This window comes from Chlamydotis macqueenii, chromosome 2, assembly GCF_036417535.1.
Source record: "Chlamydotis macqueenii isolate bChlMac1 chromosome 2, bChlMac1.mat, whole genome shotgun sequence".
Classification (NCBI taxonomy): Eukaryota; Metazoa; Chordata; class Aves; order Otidiformes; family Otididae; genus Chlamydotis; species Chlamydotis macqueenii.
In genome coordinates, this window is record NC_141557.1 from 133,107,384 (window position 1) to 133,133,279 (window position 25,896).

At 38.0% G+C, this 25,896-nt stretch overlaps 1 protein-coding gene across 1 annotated transcript in view; it reads left to right on the forward strand.

The window, feature by feature from the left end:
- ZBTB10 (zinc finger and BTB domain containing 10) overlaps nucleotides 1-16,593 on the forward strand; it is a 33,355-nt gene extending 16,762 nt beyond the window's left edge. The window contains exons 3-5 of the mRNA XM_086740955.1: nucleotides 5,909-6,082; nucleotides 8,184-8,359; nucleotides 11,212-16,593. Coding sequence (XP_086597081.1) covers nucleotides 5,909-6,082; nucleotides 8,184-8,359; nucleotides 11,212-11,517 — 656 coding nt within the window. The 3' untranslated portion in view covers nucleotides 11,518-16,593. The remainder of the gene's footprint in view (nucleotides 1-5,908; nucleotides 6,083-8,183; nucleotides 8,360-11,211) is intronic.
- The last annotated feature ends 9,303 nt before the right edge of the window (nucleotides 16,594-25,896 follow it).

The window sequence follows — 25,896 nt, forward strand, 5'->3', positions numbered from 1 at the left end:
ATCTTAATCCTAAATGCCAGTCAGTTTCTAGGAGTTTCATGCAGCCTTTCAGGTGTATATGTCTTTGAAAGTCCTACTTACATTAACACTTTAAATGTATATTTGATGAAAAGGAGATGTAAAATGTTTATATTAGAAAGTCTTTGAATTATCTCAAGTACTGTACTTGAGAAAGCTCTTGAGGTACGTCCTTAAATTGACTTGTTTGCAACGTTCATGATCTGGCCCTTGAGCTCGCAAGATAGTCCAGAAGTTTATGAATGAAGGTATTTTCTTGACAGTGAAGTCAAGAAGGGCTGTTTTCCTGAAAATAGCTTACTGACTCTCATACTGTTTAACATCTTCATCAGTGATCAGTATCACTGAATGGTCAGAAGACACTCCCAGCAAGTTTGCAGATTACATCAAATTGGTGGGTGTGGTTGATGTGCTAGAGGGCAAGGCTGGGCTGTTGTTCACATGGACCTCAACAATCCTTCGGAACTGGCCAACAGGAATCTCCAGGATGCTTCGCAAAGACAAATGTCAAGTCCTGCATCTGGAAGTAACAACTCTGCATCAATACAACCCGAGTGCGAAGTGGCTGTGTAATAACTGCCGAAAGGAACCAGGAGGTCCTTGTGGACAGCAAGCTGAACACAAGTTGGTAGTGCATCCTAGGAGCAATGAAAGCTAGCCTCATAGTGGTGATATTAGCAAGAAGATAGCCGGTAGGGTAAGGGAACTGATAATAATACCCCATACTTAGGACTGGCAAGAGCACATTTGAAATCCTGTGCCCAGTTTAGTATAGCCCCAGTGCAAGAAAGATGCTGGCAAGTTGGAGGGAGCCCAGTGAAGGGGCACTAAGGTGATTAGGGAGATGGAGAACATGTTTTTCAAGGAGAGACTGAGGAACTGAATTTATTTAGTATGGAGAAGACGGAGGGATCTACCTGCTGTCTTTTATCACCTTAAGGGGATTATAGAGAAAATGAACCCAGATGCTTTTCAGAGGTGCGTAATGAAAGGGCGAGAGTCAGTTGTCATAAGCTGCAGCTATGGAATTTCCAGTTGTGTATGAAGAAAACTGTTGACCATGAGCGTGGTGTTGGAACAGATTGCTTAGAAGGTTTATGGAATCTTTCATTCTTGTAGATATTTAAAACTTGGCAAAGTTCAAAGCAACATAGAGTCCAGCTTTGAAGTTAGCCCATCTGTGAGCAGGAGGTTGAACTATGTGACCTTCAGACCTAAGTTTTTGTTTGAGTCTATGATAGTCCCTGAGAACAGTAACTCCGTAACAAATACATGATCTGAATGAGGAAAGCTCTTACTATCTTGCATTTCACTGATGTGGCCTTTGTGGGGAGAAATCAGCAAAATATTTTTCTAATGTGAACGGCACTTGTTTCTCAGGGAGGAATTTTTCAGGGAATATGATAAGTTGAAAAAGCAAGTGGGTGATATATTTGATCTCAGTTGATGGCCGTCTGGCAGGGTTAGATGGTAATAGATCTGCCTCCTTAGTCAAGACCATTAACTTTTTTTTTTTTTTTTTTTTTTTGTGACTGAGAAACAGTAAAAATTAAGAGCAATTGGGAGCAGTACATAGAGTATGAGTGAGATTGCACTGGTAAGTTTGTCTGAGTCTTCTGTTGTAAGAGACAGTTGAGAAGTAATATGGTTTGACCCCTTTTCAGGAGCAAGGTTAAAGATGAGTAATACTCTGGGAACAAATGGACTACAATAGCTTTTCCTTCCCCTGCTTTCCCACTATGTCAGTCTTGGGAGTGCTGTTTTTTTTCCTGTCATGTTACCTAACATAAGCAACAAATCCAGCTTTCTAATAGCAATGCAGATTGTATCAGTAGATTACCACTGCTCTCTTTACAATCCTTGAAAGCTATGGCCTAATCGCTTATCCTGTCTACTTTGTCTTTTTTAATTGATCTGAATGAACAGTGTCAGATAATCTGATGGAAAAGTAGTAGTATTCATTTTTATCTTCTTTTGGCACTACTTGTAGTGGTAATGTGTGTAAAGAAAACAGAAGTTAAGTTCATTAGACAACTGTATCTAATGTGAAGTTTTGTATTTTCTCCCTGAGTGCACTCTAAGTCCCTATCCCTTTCTATAATGACCTGTTCAATGGCTTCTATCGTTGATCTTCTTGTTAATCTCTTTGATTGTCTCCTACTCAGTAATGTCTCGTTTTCTTTCCAAAAACCCAGTGCATTTCTGGTTACAGAAAAAGAGCAAAACTTGTCAAACTAAGGATGCTTCTAGTTGGATGTGTTCTCTCTTTCTGGTGATGCTCCTCTACATCTTGGCTTAAAAACTGAAAATTAGTGTGCCTGACCTCTGGTTATCCTCTTTCATGGGAACACACACAGTGGGATGTAAAATCCTTCCATAAAGTTTTTGTTAGTCCTATGAAAACCTACACAACCACTTCATTGTATTTCGCACTGCCTTTGTCTATTCTCAGACTGACATCTTGAGAATTTTAGTGCTGACAGTTAATCAGTTTATTTATATTCTGGTTTATTATTTTGGGTTTGTTTTAAGATCAGGTTACTGATAGAAACCTTCTTGTTGCAGGATAGAAGAATTAGTAGATGTTGGAGGCTAATTGACATTTGAATTATTAACTTACACCTCTTTTAGGAATCAACTAAACTGTGAAAAGGTATCCTTAGATCAGAGGAAAGTTGTGTTCAGATGACATGGTCTGGCGATATAGAACATTATTGCTTTTAATACCCTCTTTTGTTGTTGTTGGTTTATTTTTGGGGGGGGGGGAATTAAAGAGATTTTTCTCACTGCTGTATATTTTTCCCCTTTGCACCCCACCCCCAGTCTACTAGTACAACTGCATATGCGGTTGTTTTCAGTCTCTTATCAAAATCATCTGGGTTATAAGTTGCCAGGAACAGGTTAGATAATGACTGTATCTGCAGTTTTGCAAGCAGGTTTCAGGGGGTAGTAGCCTGGGAGGGAGGAAGAATGGGAGAAGATGTTATGAGCCACAGAGATTTGTAACATTTTATACTTGGCTTAGCTACAGTCAGAAGCTTATCTGACTGTAGGCTGGTGTCCACCTAGAGAAACTGGTCGGGGCTAGGTATTGCACTTCCAGCTCCCAGTCTGTGTGCAATTTGTGCCTTTCCTGTATGGATGAGCCATTAGGCACTGAAAATGCCATTTTTATTGTTGTTCTATTTTGAACACATTATATGTGTGCTTAATCTAGAAAGCAGATTTTCTAGGTCAACGAATTATTCTAAGAATAAGCATTAGGTTTAATTATGATCTACTTAGTTCTGTACTGTACAGACACTAAAGTGTCTGTAGCAGCCTCTTATCTCTTGTGGTATCTGTGCCGGTATTCTTTCATGTTATAGCAGGTCTTTTCTTCAAATTGGAGGTAGAAAGATTTAGTAGCTGTTATCTACACTAGACTGCAGCTTTTAAGTCTGTTTGGCTCTATGCCAAGTCTTACACAAAGATCTAGACCAGTGCAGGGATTTGAGCTCCTGCCTTCCCTCAAGCTTCAGTACCAGCTGTGAGCATAAATGTTCCTAATGAAGTTCGACTTCTGTTCTCTTAGATCTAGAAGAACTATCAAAGTAACAGTTTTATGAATGTGCTCAGCTTGATACAGCTCTTACGGTCAGTCTTTGATGATGTATCCTTATTTTGATGGAAACTGTGCAATATTGCCTCTACACAGCATATATTTTACATCTATGAGCAGTAAAAGCTTGGTCTGTTGATCTTACAGATATTCCTCCAATAAGGGGGGAAAAAGTGATTAAAATATTTTGATCACTGGTCAGAGACAGGATAGTTCTGTTAGAGGGGAAAAAAACCTACAAAGGAAATAATTCTAATATTTTAAATAGATTATAAAAGTTGGTTTGTTTTTTCTTTGCTAGATCCTGAAGCCTGCTTTAATTTGGAGGCTTTTAGCCTTGAGATCAAGTAATCTTTGCCCTTGCCCAGAACTGTACAACACTGCTTCCTCACTAATCCTTTCTTGTGTATTATAGAAGTAAATGTTACTGCTCACCTCAAAGGAATGTGTAGCTGGCATGTCTATAGGGTATCTGTGTTCTATTTCTTGAGCTGTTGTGAGATGCCATTGCTGGAGTCCATAATTCCAAATTAGTGTAAGGAGTTCTTGCCTCCTTTGGACATAACAGCTATTAGAGTCAGTAATTTAAAAAATTGAAAAAAAAAAAATTCCTCTCTACTTTATTTCTTAAAGGAAAGGGAGGTTTGTTCCTTTCCTCTCTCCCTTCTTTCTATACCAAAATAGCTAGGTGGATGAGCTAAAATACTAGGATTTCTCTTTCTTCGTCCACTCAAGCTCTGCTTTTCAAAAGCTCCAATGTAATACGTAGTTTGGCAGTCGTGAGCGAGCTTTGCTTACCATTTGCTGTTGTCTAGCAGATGGGGTAGAATTAAGCTTCGTAGCTGTTAATTTATTTTCTTCTGAACTCTTGTCTTACATTGCAGATGAAACCACTGCTGACAACTGTTAACACTGCCTGGGCAGAGTAAATTAAACTACTGTGTATATCTAATGCTGTGAGGATTTGTAATCTGTACTTTTTTTTTTCCAGTAAAACTGCAAGTTGCAAGTGTTTCAGTATGCAGTTTACCACTAGCATGAAATTCTGGTTTATACTAAGATAATTTCTTTTCCCAGAAAAATCCTTAGAATGAGCAGTATAGAGACAAAGGAAAAAGTCTTTGAACTGTTAAAATGCAGAGTCTCAGGCTTGAAAGTAAAAATCTATCTATTTGCTATGAAGCCCTTCTCAAGACTTTTTACAACGGTGACATTGGGAATCCAGTGTAAGGACCTGAGCACCATCCAGACAAATAAAAGGAAATCTGCCAGTTTCCACTGCAGTTTGTTTTCTTAACAACTGTGTGCCTGTGGGGAAAGTAATGGATTTACAAGTTCATGTTTTCCAACAAGCTCCTGTCTTGGGGAGTGGGGAAAGATGGATTCGCATTCTTGCCAGAAGAGTCTTTGCCCCACAAATATGATTTTGTCAAATGCCTAGTGCAGCTTTCTTGTGTACTCTTCGTAGTTCTCTTTTCTGTGCTGTGTAATAGCGATTCCATATTCACTCATGCAATTCTTACTTGTTACAAAAGCACAGAATTAAAAAGCAAGGATTTTTTTTTTAAGGCACTGTTCACTTCTGAATGATTTTCTTCTTTTAAAGAAGGGGAAAAGAGTTACAAAGACCACGCAAACTGCATGAAGAGCTTGTCTAAAGAGCAAATGTAAATAAGCAAACTAGTCTTTTAAGCTGGTGTATTCCAAGTAATTATGGTCTCTTAAATTGATGTGGTTATAGAGTAATGGAGATGATTATTCAAAAAACGATTTAGGCATAGCTGTAGGATACTTTATATGAATAAAGGTATTTAAAGTACTTTATATACCACTGAGATATTTTAAGGCAATGAAGAAAATAACACCTCCAATAGAAAGTGTTTACTTTTGTACCAACTAGACTGCCTGTGGTAGACCAGATGAAGTCACTGCACAAAGCAGTCGTAAAGAGAAACCAGTGGAAAACTTTTTAGCCCTGTCATGATGATAGTGAGGGAATAAATATCCCTACCATATCCCTACCATACTGTAGTGTGGAAAAGGCTTTGAAGTTTTCTCAGAATGAGGAGAAGAAATGGTGCCATGGAGAGTACTTCAGAGGTCTAATTTCATTGAAGTTAGGAATGCAGTTATTTCTTCATTTCAGTATTGAAGATTAATGTGAAAAATATTATAATTACTATTTTGAGGTTTGAAACTTTTGTCTCAGTTTAAAAAGGATCTGTATTTTGGTAAACAGCATGACTGATTAGAATGCGGGAAGCTAAAGTAAGACTGTGTCTGTAATAGGTACTTCAAGTGACTTCAAGTACGGACTGCTGCCGGGTTCTTCAAGTGACTTCAAGTACGGACTGCTGCCAGGTGCTTCAAGTGACTTCAAGTACGGACTGCTGCCGGGTGCTTCAAGTGACTTCAAGTATGGACTGCTGCCAGAATCTTGGCCAAAAGAAGCTTGGGAAAATGGCAAGTATATCTGATGCACAGGAGGTTGTTTTTTGCCTCTGCTAGGGATTAATATTCTGTATCACTACTGCTGGTAATTGATTAATTTGTTTAGAGATTTATAAGATAAAGTGTTTACATAATCTTCTTTCATATAATTTGCCTTTCTGGATAATAGAAATAGGAATATTTCCTTGGAGGGAGAAGAAGAAATTCAGATGTATGGAAAAGAACATGATTTATATCAGCTCTTGTGTTCTGCCTGAATATGAAGATACCCAAGGTCTTTAATGATCTGATAACTTTTCCTCCTGCTTAGTAAGCTAACTACAGATAAATGGGCTTTGAAATTGAACACTTGGATGATGAAGATATGAAGTTAAATATAATTTTAAAAGTACATCCCAGAGCATACGTCTCACTACTAAGAATAAAAACCTCATTGCAATAAAGGTTTTGAATTCAATGCAGCCGTAACTAAAGTCCCCTTTGGTCAAACTTGTGTTCTATAACCTTCCCTTTCACAGCTTGCGTGCCTTTCTTAATAGTTCAAGCAAGCAATTACTTACAATTATTTTTCTGTCTAAAAACATACAAAAACCCCCACCATATCTAAAATAATTATTGCTAGATATTTAAAATACATGAATTCTTCAGTAAAAAGAGGATCTTAAGAACTGGGTAGTAGTAATGCCTACCTCTTTTCTGTAACTTTGAGCTATTACTGGCATGTGGTTTATGGTTTACTTCAAATATTTTGGTTTTTACAACAGAAGAAATTGGGTCGTCAGAAGGTGAAATTCACTAGCAGGCAAGGGATTAGAACTTGAGTCTTAGGAGGTCTGCCTGTTCTTAAACCATTAAATTTCCATATATCTTACAGCCCTGATGTCTGCCTGTCTGTCATACCCCTGTTGATGTGTATAAGACTGCAATTTAAAACCCTTTTTGAACTTATTTTTCTTCATGCAAGCCACTATGTGACATTATGTTGACATGCAGTTTACATGAGTGCTCTTATACACCAAGGCAAACTCTTGAGTATTAGTAAAATTTAACTTCTATGTTATGATGGATTTTGAAGGTGGGAGGAGGCATCTTGGATATAGGCACACAGGCCCATGCGCATAACGCACAACTACTTTTGTTTTCTTGCTGCCAGCATGAACATTAGAAACTCTTATGCATATAATAATGTAGTCTTAGCCAGTACTTTTCAGATGCTTCTAGATGTTTATCATAAATTATTTCACCTGTAGTAAGTTGAGTCAGTATTGTATTCTCAAAATAACCCTTGTATTCCTGTGTGACCTTCTTCATAGCTGTCAAAGCATCCTGTGCTTTTCTATTTCACACAGTAATAGACAGCTGTAGTAAACCTCTTTTTGCTTGTATCCTTTGAGTAAGCTATGTTGTCCTTGGTCCAAGGATATGTAAATAGCTCTCTTCCATCATAAGGAAGAAGTAGGATATTGCTAGTGCCAGAAGTTTTTTTTCTGCTGTCTTTATTTTTTTTTCTACTGTTAGACCAAAATAGACTTTGGGTGGATAATTGCTAAGATCTGAACCAATAACTTCGCTTTTTCGCTACTTGAGAATTATGCTACCTCTTACTATCCTACTCCTTTTGTCAATGTTCATTCTTAGTTATACTTTCTTTTATTTATTTGTAGAGTCAGATCTTGGCAGGCAGTTCCTGCATGTAATTCTAAATAGAATGTGAAGAGAGAAGTTTGTACCTCTGAATGCTACAGAGCTAGAAGGTTTCTAACCCAGAACAAAGTGTTTCTGGTATAGATGACCTCTAGAAAATGGAACACTGCTGACTTGCAGATAACTTACTGTGACTCATGAAATTAGACTTCTTTTCAAAGAATTGATCTATACTTTTGTAGTAAAAATTCCTTGGTTACAAGTAGGTATTTTTCTAGCAAGAGCATACATGCAGAACCTACCAGTATTTGTGGTTTCTGCAGGCAGGCATGGTCCTGATTTGGCTGATGAAAAGTCACAGGGGTGCTTTATTGTTTTGGCACCTGTTTGTTTTTGTGCAGCAGGCAGAACATATTGAAATAGGTTTTTTGTGTTTCATCATTTCTCCTGATGGCTTATTTTCTTGTAGGCGATTCCTCTGCTTTAATCATGAACAAGTTGAAGTGTCCACACTGTAATTATGTAGCCAAATACAGAAGAACACTAAAGAGACACTTGCTCATTCACACAGGCGTGAGATCTTTCAGTTGTGACATCTGTGGGAAGCTGTTTACTCGAAGAGAGCATGTAAAGAGACATTCCTTGGTAGGTAACCTCAAGTGTGTGTGTGTGTATGCATGCACGTGTAAGAGTGGGGTTTTTATGGGTTTTTCCTGATGTTTTGGTAGTTGGGAGAAACACTGTTTTCTGATTTACTGTAATGTAAATTGGTTTATCTTAATCTAAACTGGATGAAAGTAATCATTGAATCATAGAATAGTTTGGGTTGGAAAGGACCACTGAAGGTTGTCTAGTTCAGCACCCCTGCAAGCAGCAGGGATGTGTTCAACCAGATCGGGTTGCTCAGAGCCTCATCTTTTTCTGATAACTGTACCTCTTACATTTCTAATGGAAAATACAGTGTCAATTTAGACAGTTGCTGGAATTCCGATAAACATAATTTCAAGATTATTTTGAAAGTGACGTGATAGAGAGATGCAGTATATGTAAATATTCTGTAGATAATGAAAGGGAATTTTGACTTGGTGGTACTGCAATAGAATAGCACATGTTTTATAAATCACTATTTTCTGTGAGGACACCCTGTTAGTCAGCGATTACACAATATCTTGGGATAGTTCTGAAATAATTATTTCACAACTGGACAAAGCTATAGTGTAGTATCTGCTTTAAGGTTTGGGAAAGAAAGAAGAATATCTGAGATGCAGAAAGTAAATGTCCTTATGACTTGTAGTCTACCAGTACCATAATCGACAGTTGAGTTTCCCCTGTCCTGTGCATGTTGTGTAACTCAGGATTTGATTTGTGTACTGCTTATCTGAGGATCCAGAGAAAGTATTATTTGTCTTGGGTATTTTGCAGATAATTTGTGTCTAGTCTGTAAGTAAATTGAGACTTCATTGTATTTGCCATGTGAAGTCCAAGGTGCATTTTAGGGAAGTAATAAAAATAAGATCATATTGGTGGTGAGAAGGTAGTAACATTTCTCCAAGCTGTGATTTTTAAAAAACTCATTTTGCAACATGTTTTGCAGACACTCAAACTAGGTTAGTACATGGGATAGAGTATTTGGTAGCTTTCCTCAGTCCTTTGAGATTCAATGGATCACCTTGCTTCCTCATGAAAGTGCTCCCTAAGTGTCTCCGTAGCCTCCTCACAGTTGGCTTTTTCTTCCTCAGTGATTAGAAAAAGTGGTTGTGAGCTTCCAAGTTTTAATGGGGATGCAGAAAAGAGCTTTTAGTGTAAGTCTTCATAGCATTCCTTTCTAGCTTGTGCTATCATGAAATGGACTTTCTGTTAGCCAGTAATATTATTAAAAGTAAATAGTAACCTGAGTCATATCAGCATATAATTCTAGAAGATACTCATAAGACCACTGTAGTAATTTCAAGTATTCTTTAAACTGCTCGACAGGTGGGAAGGGCATATGTTAATAGCTCCTACATAAATTTTAGAACCAGAATCTTTCTTACGTTCCACTGGAGTTGACCTAGATACACCTCTCTCCACCCTGCTACTGCTGCCTTTTATTCCTCCTGCTATACCACCTGGTGAAGGCTTAGATGCCTGAAGGGGCGGGAGTACCTATGGTGCTACTGAGTCTGAAGGACATTTTGTTCTGTAGTCTGTGTAGGTGACTGCAGTGATGGAGGTGGTGATGCTACGAGGCAGCTATGTGGCTGGGCAGAGGAGGTTAGGTCCTTATCACCTTATTGGTGGTGATACCGTGTAACCTATCTCAGCAGGTGCTCTACTTCTTCCTTTGTGGCTCACCAGAGAAGATAGCAACAGTGGGCAGTAGTTCATCTATCAGGAAGAGTAGAGTGGGACTTCAGGTTTCTGTCCTGCAGTATCTGACCAGGTCTTGAAGCTGAAGATTCCCCCCCCTCCAGGCAAGGACCTGAAGTCAAAATAGCTATAGAGTGAGCTCAGCCCAGCCTTATGCTTTAACTGAAGTGCGCTCTCACTGATGGAGTCAGAATACTTTTTTTTTTTCCTTTTTTTTCTTCTCCATTCAACTAACGCTTCAAACATTCTGCTTTGTGTGAACCATTATCATAACAAGTCTGGAGGCTGAAGAAAATACATGTAGTATCAGCTGTACAGATAATACAGAGGAACTAAAGTAACTACTTGTTTCTTGGCCTTGGTTTTCTTATCCTCATTTGGGTAGTAACTTCTGTTTTATCAAAAATGGCAACTTTTTCAATGTGACCTTAAATGAGATATTTAAGCACATAGTTGTAAACTGTGCTGGAGACACCAGATAGAACAAAGAAGTCTTCAACTTATTTTTTTCCAAGATGATAACTATTATATGGTGGTTGAATTCAGTTACTTGTACAAGTAACATACTCGAAATTCAAAATTTGTTTTCAGTCAAGTTTGTCAGCAGCAGCCTTCTAATTTTGCACATAAGCTCACTCTACATACAGGGAAAAAAAATCACCAAAGGGACCTGGAAAGATGATGTTGGATTTGGTTGTGGAACAAGGATCTTGTTCTTTGAATTCACACATAATTTGATAACTCCTGCTTGTTCTTAATATTTCTAGGGCTTAAAATTGTAAAGGCAGTTTTCTAAATGAGCTGTGATCCTGTGTGCAACAGAAGTGCTATACTGTTCTCATTGCCTTTCAGGGTCTTGTTTTGTACAGTGAGTAGTCATAAAATGAACACTCGCCTGCTTACAGAACAGGCAGCTCTTCAGCTACCTGCTGAACAGTAAGCAGGTACTTTTGTTGTGGTTAATAGCTCATGTTGTCAAAACGGATCTCTAGTAGTACTTCTCTTTCTATGAATAGTATTGAGATCTTTCGGAAGAGTTCAAGAAATTAATTTTTGTATTAGTTTATTATTATTATTAGTTTTCTAGTACTACATGCAAATGCAACCTGCTATACATATTTTCAACTGTTAATATTTCTCTTCCATAGGTGCATAAAAAGGATAAGAAGTATAAATGTATGGTGTGTAAGAAGATTTTCATGCTAGCAGCCAGTGTTGGAATAAGACATGGATCACGACGTTATGGAGTTTGTGTAGACTGTGCAGATAAATCTCAACCTGGAGGGCAGGAGGGAGCAGACCAGGTGCAGGACACAGATTTCCCTAGGGATGAAGAATACGAGGAAAATGAAGTGGGAGAAGGTGATGAAGAGCTTGGTGATGATGTAGAAGAACAGAATGACCAGTCTCGATGGGATGAATCCGGGGAAGTTTGTATGCCTTTAGATGACTGACAGAGCATATGACTTCAGGGTGCCGCAAATGGACGCTATATGGATTGACTATTTGAATTTTTGGACTGAAGGCTTGCGAAATATGGTACAGGCTGGATGGTAGTTATGTTGCTGTGAAAAATGTAGGGTCAAAGCCTTATAGCAAAAAAAAGGATTATTAATTTTTTTATGATATTTGCACAGGACTGTACAGCATACAACCATTTGGTTGAATTATACAGAGTCCTCACATCTACAGTCAGTTATCAAAAGAAAAATGTATTTTTTATTATTTATAGGATATAGCTTCTCGGGTCCTATTCAGACATATTAGTAACTGTACATATGTTACACATTCATGTATCTGTTAACATGAATGAAGAAAATTGCAACTTGGTATGGAAATACAAAGACAGCTTTCCCAAATCCACGCGTACTTTGTCAGTGAACCAGTGAAGCTAATTTGGGTAGTGGCTCTTGTTTCCACAAGCATGTCTTTGCCATACAAACCTTACCTCTCCCATACTCTGATAGATGAAAGCCAATCATGGAAATATGCGTCACAGATAATGCCAACACCATATTGAAATTTGATTTTAAAACTTTTGGCTTTTGGCTGGCAAGTGGTATAGATGATAAGCACTGGAGAAGTTAATGGCATTAATTTAGTGTCTGTTTCTTCACACTTTTGAATTTTCAAAGTTGTTATTGATTCATCAGTTCCAAAATGATCCTGCAGAAGAAATGGCCAATATGAAAATAATAGACTGATCAGAGCATGGATAACTCTTCTGCCACTTAGTCAAAAGAAATAGTTGTGCTAAAAGGTATCTGATGTAATAATGTTTCCTCCCTCCTCTAAGGCCTCCCTTCTCTCAAGCTTTTTGACTTCCCTGGTGTATACCTCAGTCCCGCAGAATAAAAATACAAGGAATGGAGAAAGTATCATATTAAACAGCTTTTTGGTTGGTAATTTCTTACTTGTCCGGTTTTTGGCTAGTTTATGTGATGTGAATTGGACACTAGGCTATTGTGCCCATCATTCGTCATTAAAATGAACACAAACTATTTTTTATTCTTTTGTACTTAATGGGTTGTTGCTAGTGTTTAATGTAAACCAATTACATTTAACTTGTTGACTTAATTTGCTGGATTTTTTTTTTAAGAAAAACAAAGTACAAAACAAAATAATGCTCTTTGAGTTGTCTACTTATCAGAATGATATGCTCCCTACACTCTTCATTTCAAATTTTCTAGGAGGCATTGAAACTTGAATTTTTGTAGCCATGTGGATTTTTTTTTTTTTTTTTTTGCGCGAAGGTTGCAATATTGTACCAATGATTTCAGGCCTCTTGTATAGGGAGGGGAGGGCATTACACCTTCATCTTAGTCCTCTGTGTTGCCTAGCCTAAGGCGAATGAATTCAGGCAATCATTGGAACAATACATTTGATACACTATTATGTCACAATGAGTAAATACGCAGAGCATTTATCATGACACATAGCTAGGCCAGTGTGACAGTACTGTATAAAAAACAATTGAGGGTCACCATATTTTTCAGCTTTGTTTAATTTTAAAATGAGTATATTTTTTCCTATTTTATATCAGGTAACTAAATTATGCTAGTTGTGTGGATAACTTTGAACTATGCTTTGATGGACAGAATCTTAATGGTGCTCCATCTAATCAAAGTTGGTATGTATTTAAAGAGACAAGCTTTACTGTTGTCCTTTACATCAGTAGAATAGTAACATAATGTTAAGACATTGTTTTTGCTGATTGAAGCTGAGATAAGTTTGAACTACAGTTATATGGGAATTAAAATGCTTTTTTTTTTTTTTTTTTTTTTCCTATCATCCACTTGTTTCATTGGTAGTTTCCACGTCATTGTAAACCTGACAGATAATTAGTTTTTTGGGGGAGGGTGGGGAGGGTGGGATGCCTTTTCTTACACTGAAGAATACATCTTATTCTCATTGTTCTAGACTGAAATGAGTAATGTGTGATTCTGGTGGGGTCCAAAGTAGAAATTAGTTGGGCAAAGATGATATGAATGAAAAAGTATTTTAAACGTTAAAGTAATGTTCTGCTTTGTGAATATGTAAGTATAGCATAAAGATTTTTCCATCCCATTTATCCCCTTTAAAACCATAGTTTACAATTGGTAGATCTGTCTATATATATAAATATATATATATATATCTGAAATTCACCTAAATTTGCTTTATTAGAATACTGCTCACTTAATGCTTAGAAACTGGACCTGGCTCTACATTCTTAATGTATTTTCCTTTTTTTTTTTTGTTTTGTTTTTGTTTTGTTCTGTTGCTTTCTTCAAGGTATGAACTTGGAACTGAATCTTCTTTTACTACTTAAATCATTTATGTATATCTGGTAAATTATGACCAAATTTGTTGTTAGACTGCATACAGTAAATTGAAATATACACTTGGTACACTACAGAATTGTTGTGCTTTTGTTCTGGTTATATTTTGAAAAGCAGGCTTTAATAGAAATTAGTGTTATTTATAAATATTCAGTTATTATTCACGGCCTTAATATTCTGTTGCATTGTGACAATCATAGTTTCCTTGGTAATACTTAACTGCTTGCTTTTTGAAGTTGCATGTACTAGCCCTTGGTAGGATTGGAGGGAGAGGGATGTCTATTGAAATGTGATACTGGCTCTTTAGCAAATGGTGTGAAATAGTTTAATGGCGATCCACTGTTCTTGTGTTGGAGAACCAAAAGAATTTGCTTGAATGCTCTCTGCAGTCTGGATTTTTCTGACTGTTTATTCAGAAGTTATTTTAAACATATTACTTTGGGGAGCTCTAAATTAATAAAAGTAAATTTCATAAGAATTACTGTAAAAGAGGACAGCTCAAGTTTCTTTACTATTATAAAAAAAGGAGGAAGAGATTTCTGTCTGCACTAGAAGTCTTCTCCTTAAGAAATGCTGGAGCTATGCTGTAGTAACATGGCAGTGAATTTTAGTTTATCTGATTGGGGTTTTTGAATTTTTTTTTCCTTTTTTAAAAGAAGAAAAACTAATGCCCTTAAGCTGTCTTCCTTATCAAATTAAAAGATACACAGTCTTTCATTTTGTCTTCTGATTAAATACTTCTCAAACCAAATGCCTGAGATTTGCTTATTTGGAGCAATGTCTCACGAGTAGTTTTATGAAAAGAATCATATATGTCATAAAAATAGACAAACACAGAGTTCTGATGTTGGGATTCCCCCCTTTCTCTGGTTTTTGTTGCTTTCTGATCTCTTCAAATGTTGGTGATTATCTTTTAGAAATGAACATACAGAGCACTTTCTGGCAGGCAGCTGTGACACAGGACAAAATCACATCAATAAGTAAATTGACTTTGATTAGAAGTCCCTGTCAAACTGGGTGTGATGTGAGGAAGACAGACAATGTAAAATGCCTTTGTCTTATGCCAGTGTTTCTACAATGCAATAGTAAGCATTTTTAAATTTTAATGTCAAATGCATCTTGCAGGAAAAATAGCTTGGTTTGTTTTTTTTTTTTTTTAATTGTGTAGAAAACTTTCATGGTTCAGTTTGCAAATAGATCTAGGAAAATCATTTTCTGAAATGAAACCAGTTTTGAAAGCCAGAAATGATACTTGGTTGTCAACACAATGGTGCACTGTAAGAAGCAAGAGCCGAAATTACTGGTCCCCACAGTATACACTCTTACTTTTTAAGATGCATGTACTTCTGCAAATGCACAGTTTTCAGGTGTTGCTGCATGCCCCTCTTCTTTCTGAAAAGAGTAAGTGTTACCAGATGAAGAAAAGCTTGGGGCCAGGACACTGACACGTGGTAGGCTTCTAGTTGTGGGTCACAGCAGTAATGCTGTTAGCAGAAGATGCTTTCTTTGCCTAGCTTTAAGTTAGTAAGGCTTTTAATAGGATTTTCTTTAATGAGGCCAATCTCTGTGGCTTGCTTGCTTTAAGTTTTGTTTCACTTGACTTTTCCTGTTCTTGCTGCTCAGTAACACGGGTCTCCCACCTGTTCTAAAATATTTCTGTAGTCTGCTGACTCCACACAGATGCAGAATTCACTTTGCAAGAACTGTACCTTATTGGCTGTTCCTTTGTACTTTGTTGTGTTTGAATGGCTTTGGAAGCTAATAAGAGAAATGAAAGCAAAATAATTGACACCACCACCAGCCCAAAAATTTTTCTGTGCCAAAAGAAAGTGAGAAAGGAGAAGAGATGTTGAATGCAATGTGAGAAGAAAAATACTTTTGGATTTGAGTTGTTACAATTCCTCTGGTTTGCTACTTGAATGTTTTGGACAATTCACTGTATTTCTCTCTAGCACAATTTGGTGACAACCTTCTGATGAAGAAGCTATGCAAGAAGTCCAGATTTTAGTTTATTTGTTTTTTACAGAATGTGTTTCAGGCTCTGCAGAGGTAGTACCACTGAGTAGTTTTCTGTAGGTATTTCACCATATACCCTTCTGTTAGTATACCTCTTTGCTATGTAATGTTATCTGTATTTTATTTGGTAAATGTTTGCTCCTTAGAACTGAGATTTGCCTTTTATATGTTTTAATAGCACATTACAGTGTTTCACTAAACAGTATGGTAAAAGTTAAATATTGACACAATGGATAAAAATAAATAAGTTGGTTTTCATACAGTATCCTTTAACAAACCTGTAATAAAGAAAACACAGGTTTGAAATCCAGGGGCAGGGGCATTGCTGAGCTGAACCCTTTGAGGTGTTGAAGATCCCACATATAGTTCACAATGGGTTTTTAAAATACTTTTATGTGAAGAAAAAAAAAGGTGAAAATATACTAGAAGGATCCTGTGACTTAAGCTGGAAAATAAAATTGGCTTACCAAGTACTTTGTATTTAACATTATTGCAATTTGAAGTGAATGTTTAAGCTATACATAATGTTTTGCTTACTTGATTTGATTTGGATTAGCCACTTCAGAATGGAGACACAAGTAATTTCTCACTAACACATTGGTATGTAAACATAATTTCCAGACTTCTAATACAATGTGCACCAGTCTTTAAGTTATACCATACTGCAAATAAATTTTAAAAATAACTATTTCATTCTATCTACTTTTATCTGTGCCCTGCCTTCTCACCCTCCACAAGTAGATGCAGAGAGATTTCTTTGGATGTTAACATACAATAATATGCTGCAAATGATGTAATTTCTGCTTCTAACATAGAATAGAATCATAGAATGGTTAGGGTTGGAAGGGACCTTTAAAGGTCATCTAATCCAGCCCCCCTGCAAGGAGCAGGGACATCTCCAGCCAGATCAGGTTGCTCAGAGCCTCATCCAACCTGATGTTGAATGTTTCCAGGGATGGGGCATCCACCACCTCTCTGGGCAACCTGTTCCAGTGTTCCACCATTCTCATTGTAAAAAAATTTCTTCCTTCTGTCTAGTCTGAATCTGCCCACCTCTATTTTAAAACCATTACCCCTCATCCTGTTGCTACAGGCCCTACTAAAAAATTTGTCCCCATCTTTCTTACGAGCCCACTTTAAGTACTGAAAGGCTTCCTGGAGATTACATTATTTCTATAAATAGAATTTTAGAAGATGGAGTTTATTTTAATGTTGTATTTTAAACTTTGCTCATAATAAGGCAGATCACTCTTCAGATACCTGGGATGCTGGTTTTTGGAAACTAGTTAAGATGTATATATCTATAACTGGATTTTAGACAAACATCAGCTCAACATTGAGCAGGTCACTTAGATGCAGTTTAATGCCTACCAGAAGGATTGGATCCCCTAGAAATGGAGTTGTACTCTGTGTGCCCCAAATCTTTGCCTTGGTGGTTTGTTCCCTCTCTCTAGCCCCACCAACCTGAGATGTTTGGAAAAAGTGCTTTCACCTCTGTTTCTCAAAAGCTGCTTGGATGAATGATGCTGGATGTGTTTGAACTGATCCTTTGGCTTCTGTTGCCTTCCTAAGCGAGTGTTATTTTTGGTAGATTATGCATAAGTGGGTTCCTTTGGTTAAAAAATTGTTAGCCCCTTGAATTCTTTCAAGGATTTGAAAAGTTCAACGTTTTCTACGTGCCCTGTAGAGAAATTTTTAGGTTCTGTATCCTGGATAGGCAAGTCTGCTTGTGTGTCTTGACTTGGATACGAGGGGTTTCTGGAGATGAAGGCCTCCGATTAGCTGTTGCTGTTAGCTGGCTCTGCACAGCTTTCCATCTGGTGTGTAGGTAAAGCACCTAAGGAAATCGGCTTGTGGGGGACAACAGCTCTAGTTTTGTGAGAGCCTGGAAAATAACTTGTGGGCCATTGAACAAACTTCTGCATTACTTCTAAAATAATCTTAATGGTGAGAGAATTGTTTCAAGACTTCAGTGTATTTTCAGCTGGTTAATTAAGTGCTGTATAGTACTGTGATGTTTTCATGTTAAATTTATGTGAACTTTTACATTTTGTCTCCGTGTGTTAGGAAAAGACCTTCAGATTCCACAGAATAGCGTTAGCTTTGTAGCTAGAAAGGAGCAGCAGGAAAATCAATATGTCTGTTGAAATTCAGCAAATTCAGTCTAATTAGATAAGAATTAACATTGGGACAGCAAGCAGTTGTAGAAGATGAACTGCAAAGTTTGGAGGAGGGTCATGAAAAAAGCCAGTGCATAATGAAATGGTCTCTAGCAGCTTTCTTAATGGACCAGAAGTCTAGCTGCACTCATCAAGGACAGGAAAAGATGCTTATCTTCACAGCATGGTTGAGTTGGTGGTGGTGTAAAACCCTTAACTCTTGAAATGCTGATCTTTAAAGGATAGACCTAACATCAAACTTTTAAGCAGTCAACCTTCTAGCCCTTTAACTTGAAAACACCTACAGGATTAACTGTTAAGAGATACCAAGCTTATGCTGGGAAATAGCCGAAATTATTTTTAAATCACATGAAGAGAGGGTTTTTTTTAGCATATAAGCAATTACACCACCCAAATGCGTTTATTTCACAAATTCATACAGTAGAGGCACACTAGTAGGTCAGTTAATTAGAAGATTTTACTGATACCGAATGCCAAAACTGTCAACTTCATAAGAAATGGTAACTGCATCCCACTCCTGTGAACTCTTAAAATGTCTCCAGCTTGGAAGGGTTGCTTTTATCAGTCAGTGTGTGGTGCATTCTCCCAAGGTACAGTCTCCCTAGGTTACATCTTGGACAAACAAGCCTGAAGTTCCTCCTTCTGGGTATAGATTGCAAAATGTTACCAGCGAGGAAGTGTCATGAAATAAAATCCTACCTGGCAATGTTTTTCTTGTTGTGTTTCTCGTTGCTGAACTGTAGGAAGTACATTTCTGAAGCACTACTTTACTTGAAAGATCCTGTAACCCTTTTTCTTAAGGAACTGATTTGGTTCTGATTTGGTGAGTGACCTGCATGTGCGCCTTGAATGTTGTCATACCATCCTTCTGCAAGTTATTCTCTGCTCTGCATCCACTTGAAAAATCAGGCTACTGAGGGAATAGGGTATATTACTAATATATCTATGCATTTTTGTCATCTTTCTTAGAAATCAAGATAATTGGAAAAGAGAAGGGAGTGGGAATGTTCATCTTTAACCTCTCAGAAATTGGAATTTAGGAGGATGTTTGTTTTTAAACCTTACAGAGAGTTGATATACCAAGATGTTTATAAACTGCATAGAATATATAACATTACTCTGGCTAAGTTTGCAAAAATTACCATTGCCATTTTTATTTCTTGTTTAAAAACTATTGGAGTTGTAATCTTAGTCATCTTTATTGTCATATCTCTAGCGTAATTTCCAACTTTAGAGGATCTACTCACTTTCTAGAAACAGCAGGATAGGAATATATAATCTTCACTAAGAAGCTGTCAATACCCCGTTCTGCTGAAAGGCATTCTTTTGCTCTGGATTCCTCCTTGAATTATGGTTTTTACTGTCTAATAGATGGAGAAAGGGGCGTAGTGCCCACTGTACACTCATAGAGAAAAAAAAATGTTAATCTGCAAACAAAGGCATATATGTTTATCCTGGAATTTTTCCCTTGGAATTTCTTCCCCCTTCCTCTGAAGCATTTTAGTTTTGAAACCTGAATAGCAGCACAAAGAGACCACTAGTCAGTCTGAATGGTATGGTAATTTTGGTGCTAGTACACCATGTCAGTTGGTAAAGAATATGATCTCATAGTGCTGCACAGGTCTTAACTGCTGTTGTTGCTATTGGTACTGCTTTAATAACGGTAGTGATCGCAGTGGTGTAGTCTCATTACCGTGTGTGACAGGGCTTTTTAAAAGCCCGTTGTTGTCCATTTGTGCTGGGGCCTGCTGAGTAACCCTGGGGAGGTTATTTTGCCCCATGTATGTCCTTCCCCAGTTACATTGTCTCTCTTTCCTTTTTGCTGAGATAGTTCATAAAGCTCTCCTGAAGTACTGAGAAAAACTCTATTCAAGAGCCTAAGTACTGGAGTACCTGTGTAAATCTGTGCTGCTCTAATGAGAATTATTGGAAGTTCCTCCTCTTTGATGTAGGTTTAGAAGAGAATCTAAAACTGAATGTGGTTTTAAGTTACCACATCAAATGATTTAACTTTAGAGCATATTCATTGTGATGGATGATGACTCATTTCTTCATAATCACAGGCTGAAATCTCAAACAACTGTTCTCTAAGAAACACTTCTACCTGTTTATCTTGCAGCAGATAATTTCCCCCCCCCCTTCCTCTTCACAGGCTGCAATGCTTCAGTTGAGCTCGTAATTATCTTTTCTGTAGTTTGGTTAGCTGGCTCTGAAGTGATTGTCCCTCTCAGTCCACAGACTTCCTTGCTGGAGACATGAGAACTCTGAAAAGAAGTTCTCTAGGAAGAACCCCGATGGAGTTAGGGAGAACCAGGCCTGTAAAGCTCCATGTGAGCTGACAGTGGCAAAACATACTTGATTTTCTCTCTATGCAATCATAATAATTAAGAATTAAACAATGGAAAAAGAAGCATGGAATTATTTAACTTAAGTATCTTCTACTGGACTAGGTGGGTTTTTTTTGTGATGCTGCGTTGCTTTTACTGGTGTTAATGAAGATGATTGGATTTCCCCACACCTACTGAAGGTTACAGTAAATATTTAAAATGGATGCATCACGGACATCGGCCAGACAACTCCATAAATTGCCAGAAAACTTGGTGTATCCTGAAGATTGCTAGAATACTTAGTAAATTATCTGTAAGCAAACAAACAATAGCTTTTAATTTTGAATTTGATGCTATGCTTTTAAAACGTTTTACGTGAAGTATCTTAAAATGTAATTTGGGTTTTTTTATGTAACCAGTATTTGGAACTGTATTGCACTAACTCTAAATGACTGCAAGTCATTTGCATTTCTATAACTTGATATCAGGCTGTCAGAGCAATCTGTTTAATACCAACAAGTAACCACTGGTCACTGGACCTGACTGGAGCCCGCCAGTCAGTTCTCTAATGAAGAATGGCAGGAAACCACAGAAAATATCATAGGAGAGGGAACCCTCAGCTTCGGCACAGCAGGGAGGAGGACCCTTGCTTTTAAGAATTCCTTTCACAGTAAAACTGCATGGAATTAGATTTATGTACTTTGGAAGGCGGAGGGACTGAGTCAGCCCTGTTGGAATTTGAACTTTTGTGCTAGGGCGCTCAGATACTTCAAGTCTGAGCTTACACCGCGTCCCTATTAACACTATGTAAGAGCTTTGTTAGTAGGTTGTAGCATTAATCCTTCAACCTGGTGTTGCCATGTGAAGGTCAGATTTTGTTTTTCAACTGACTTAAATTCCCAACTTAACATTTAAATTTTTTTAAAGCTGCTTCCACGTGAGCATCTGAGAACCCGCTATTTGACACCCTGTGTGTAGTCAGTATTTAATGCAATTGATATAGGAAAGATAAAATATGCAGTACCTTTACACATGCAACCAGGGCTTTGTCTTTCATCTGGCAGTTGTTACTTCAGATAAGCAAGCTTGAGCTCAAGTTGCTTGCCTTTGTTCCTGTCCAAAGGCTAGCTCAGAATTTCACTTTGAAATGCAGCTGCTCTCCACCTCTCTCAGCCGTTTTTCTTGTACCAAATCAAACATCAAACTCCTTATACCATATTTAGCTTATTTGGTAAGCACATAGTTTGAAACTTGGTCGTTTTTACACTTTACATAAACGGCTTTCAAAAAAGAAGAAAGCTGTTCAGTGTTTTTCAGGTGCTAAAATACAAGGTTTGTTCCTGAACACTTGACCTCTCTGTGTTCAGGATGGCCAAAGCAATGTCTTATTAATGCATTTAATATTAATGTAAGACCAGCTTTGCCTCAAAGCAATCTCTGGTGGTTCCATGCCGAAGTGCGTGCACAACTGAAACATGGTACAGAATGCAGTTACGTTAGAGAAGTGCAGCAGATCGTTTGGGGAGGTGAAGAGGGAGAAATCAAGGCACTGCTAAAGCTGGAGCTGCTAAGGTACAACACGTTGCCATCCAGCCTTGCAACACGGAAAGCTTGGTCGTGTCCTTTGCCCTCTGCCAAGAAGCAATGCTTGTCCTCTGTCCTGTGTGGTTTTCTCCTCAGCATCGCGTCTCAGGGACAAAATGTAAGTACATCAGGGGTCTCACGTTCTCTCCAGGGAGAGGGTTATTCTTTTGAGTTTGCTGTTATTTAATTTGCACCCTTCTTTAAATAGTGTGGGGAAGAGTGTGGCCGTTGTTGAGGCTTCAGATATTTAGTAAGCTCTGTCATGAGAGGTGGTGTATGTTCAGCTTTTCAAGTTTGGTACTGAGCTCTCTGTTACTATTTAATGGAGATCACACATTATTGTAGGTGATAGGGATGACACGTTCAATATTGACAGATTTTGTGTCAAGTCCGTGCTTCTGCTTCTTGACAGTCTTAGCAGAGTCGGTAACCAATTGATCCACTGGCATCCTGTATCTTCTGCTGCTACCAGCTGAGAAGCAAAGGGTGAGGATTCAGTTTCTGACTTAAATCCTTTTTATGATGTTTGGCTAAGCTGCCAGTGCTCATAAGCTACTTTACTCTTGAGCTTTATCAGTTTGCTGCTACTGTTGTTAAATCTAAGTAAAGTACAAATCAGCCTTGTCAGATCACCATGATTTAAAAGAAATAATGAGGGAATTGGCACGGATGCTGTGCAAAGGACAAGTCTGCTTTTACTCAGGTCTAGCTTGTTTAGAAATTACTGTACTCTGCTATCTATTTTCAGAATAATAAAAATTATTTTCTGACAACTTATCCATGCCCAGTTTCTCCCATACTTGGATCAATTTTTCTTGTTTTCAGCAAACTATAAAAGAATTCAAACTATTTTTCTCTAGCATCCCCTGCCCCTCTCCCAGGCTGAATGAACTTGCTTTAAAAAAGGACTCTGTGGAGTTGCCTTCTGGCTTGCGGTACTTGAGACTACCAAAGACAAACCTATTTTGTTAGGTGCCAACAATCTTTTGCCATTTTGTTGCATAGAAATTTTTCATCAATGGAAAGTTTTTTGAGCTGTTTTCTGAGGTTTTTCATCTTCCTTGTTATATATATATATAAACCTAATTATAAACTTGAATGATGTATTGTTCTAAAATATTACATGAATCATACACTCAAACTATAAAACTTTCACAATTGCATCGAATTTTTTCACCTTGTGGCAACAGGGAAATGCAATTCATTACATTGCTCAATTTTTTCAAAAACAAAACAACAACAACTCCTCTGCCCCCGCCCCCGAATTAGGCATTTTTGCTGATATTCTTGAGTATCTTGGGCCCTGTCTGTATGTTAATAACACCCAAACCCAAAGAGATGGCAAAGCAAGGATGATTTAGTTCTCCAGGTGTCTTCTGTCTCTGGAGAAAAGCTACCCCTTCTGACTGGCACTGGGAGAAACAATGAAGATCTTCCATGCAGCTCCTGTTAGAATTTCACACTGCATACAACACTCATCTTTGCATCTCCACGTGCTGTTTCTGGGCTGATGAGGCCAGAAGACTTGAACTATCCTGTATCTCCTGTGGAGTCAAGGTGCAGACACTTCAACTTAAATCTATGTTTGGATAAAGAAAAGACATCACTTTCCAGTACAATCAGTCAAAACCAAAGTAAATGCATCCAAGTCGGTGAGTGAGTTTGCACCAGAAGGTCACTTTTGAAGCAGAACTCTTCATCATCCCCACTTACACTCCTTTAGTTTATGTTGCAGAGCTCTCTGAATGCTTCAATGAATTCCTTTTGGATGAAACTGAACTCAAAGACATACTTCAGGAGTGCTCCTGATATGCTTCAACCATGAATGCCTTGCTGGCCATGGCACCATGTTAGAGCGCATTTAAAGGAGAACTTTCTTGAAATGTCTGTAGTCTGGACAACTGTTTACAGATCTGCTTTTATGGGATCACAGAACTTAGACATGACCAAAATGGCCCCAAATCAATGTTACCCTAGAGCTGTGCTGCTCTTGCTTGCATCAGCTGTACCAGAGACCAAAATGAGGACACATGGAATTTCTTAAATTCAAAAGTAATTACTGGAAAAAAGTGATTTACAAACCATGATAATTACTGGCAGTTTTTCCTACCCAAGGTCTCCAGCAGTGTGATGCTGCGCAGTCTGGGAGCTGGAGTATTCCTCTTCCCGCTAATGAAGCAATACATCCCATCTTGCATGTTCTCATTTATCTTCTGTGTGTGTGTTGCTTCAGTATCCTGCTGTTGCTTTTTTTTTTTTTTTTTTTAATGACCCTGAAACCATCAAGAATTATTTAAATTTTTAAATCCTTAAATTTCTTCTCATAACTTTTCTTCTGGTGCAGCATAGTGTCATTACTGGAAGTAGTGATAATGCTGATAGCAGGATTAGTTACCTGTAAGTTCTGGATGTGATTATTGTGACGTTTTTCTAACATGGTGGAGGGGAAAAACCAACAATCACTGTCCTAGATCTTTCCAGGTGCATTTCTATTCATGGGGTGTTACGATGCTTCTGCTCTCATAGGGACTTCCTCTAAAAAGCATGAGGTATAACATTGTATCTGCTTATGAATGCTCTGCTGAGCATCTTGCTGAAGAAGGCTCTCTAAGCAGCAGCTGTCACCACCACGGAAATACTTACTTAGCCATCCTCCATTGCTGGATGTTAAGTATTTCTTGAAATTGGGCTGACTGAACACAGAACCAAACCATGATACTTCCTTATGCACTGCTGTCGTAATTCTGGTGGAGAGCGCACCTTTGGTTTTTCCTTCTGCCAGTGGCATCCAGGCGAGTTGTGCGCACGTGAGGAGCTGTCTGGTGTGACCTGAGTGCCTGCTTTGCTGTTTATCGCAGACCAATTTGAGGAAGGTAGACAGAAACAATTGCAAATAAATCAAAGGCGCAGAGCTAAAGCTGGCCAAACTCAGCAGCCTTTTAGGCCCCTACATTTGATTGAACCTGGCTAGAATCCAGTTTTTCTTTTTTTTTTTTTTCTTTTTTTTTTTTTTTAAATCTCTTGAAGAAAAGCCAAGTAACCATTGGCTTTTATATCCTTTCCCTTGGAAAAACTATTTCTCAAGCCAAGCCATTTTCCTTCCTATTCTGGGAATTACAAGGTTGTGTCCCAGAAGGGATAACAAGCTACTGAAGGTATTTTGATAAATCATCCCCTAACACAAGGGAGTGCGTTAACATGCTGCAGAACCTGTTCAGAAACCTTCTACTGTCCATCTTTTTGTCACATTAAGCGCTCACAATGTTGACTGTAATCGTTCTTCAGTCTGAATAAATCTTCACATTTGTAAAAGTTACATTTTGACAGGCGTTCATTAATGTTTATGAAGGACACTGAGAGTGGAAAATGAAGATGAGTGGTAATGTGAGAAATTAAGCTGTACTTGATTTTTTTCTTGTGCCTAATTGCTTAAAATGCAATTAGGTGTGCTCATAACAAGGGTTAGCTTGGAAACCAGCCTTTTAATTATTCTACTATTCACAAAAATCACTAATCAGACTTTGTTCATGCAAAGCGGGAAACTTCATCAACCAGGTTTTATAAATGTATTTTAGAGGTGTGGCAACAAATCAGGCTCCTTCCAGAGATCGCACTCACTGTATTGTGATAACGCAAAGTGGATGGCAATCACAGCCACCTCACAAAGGGCAGAACACCTACAGCTGCAGGAGGCAAGCTGGTGTCTCTCACCAGGCCAAAGGAGTGAATTTGGGTGCGAGGAGAAAGGGTTGAGTGGGAAAGGGACAACTTTGGGGTGCAGGATTCAAAACAGACAAAGTCTGTGTTGGTTCCTACTTGCACAGTATCAGTGGGTGTAATTTTAAAGATAACCTCCCCTACAGCTGTCTCTTTTTTTTTTTTTTTTTTGTTTTTGTTTTAATAGC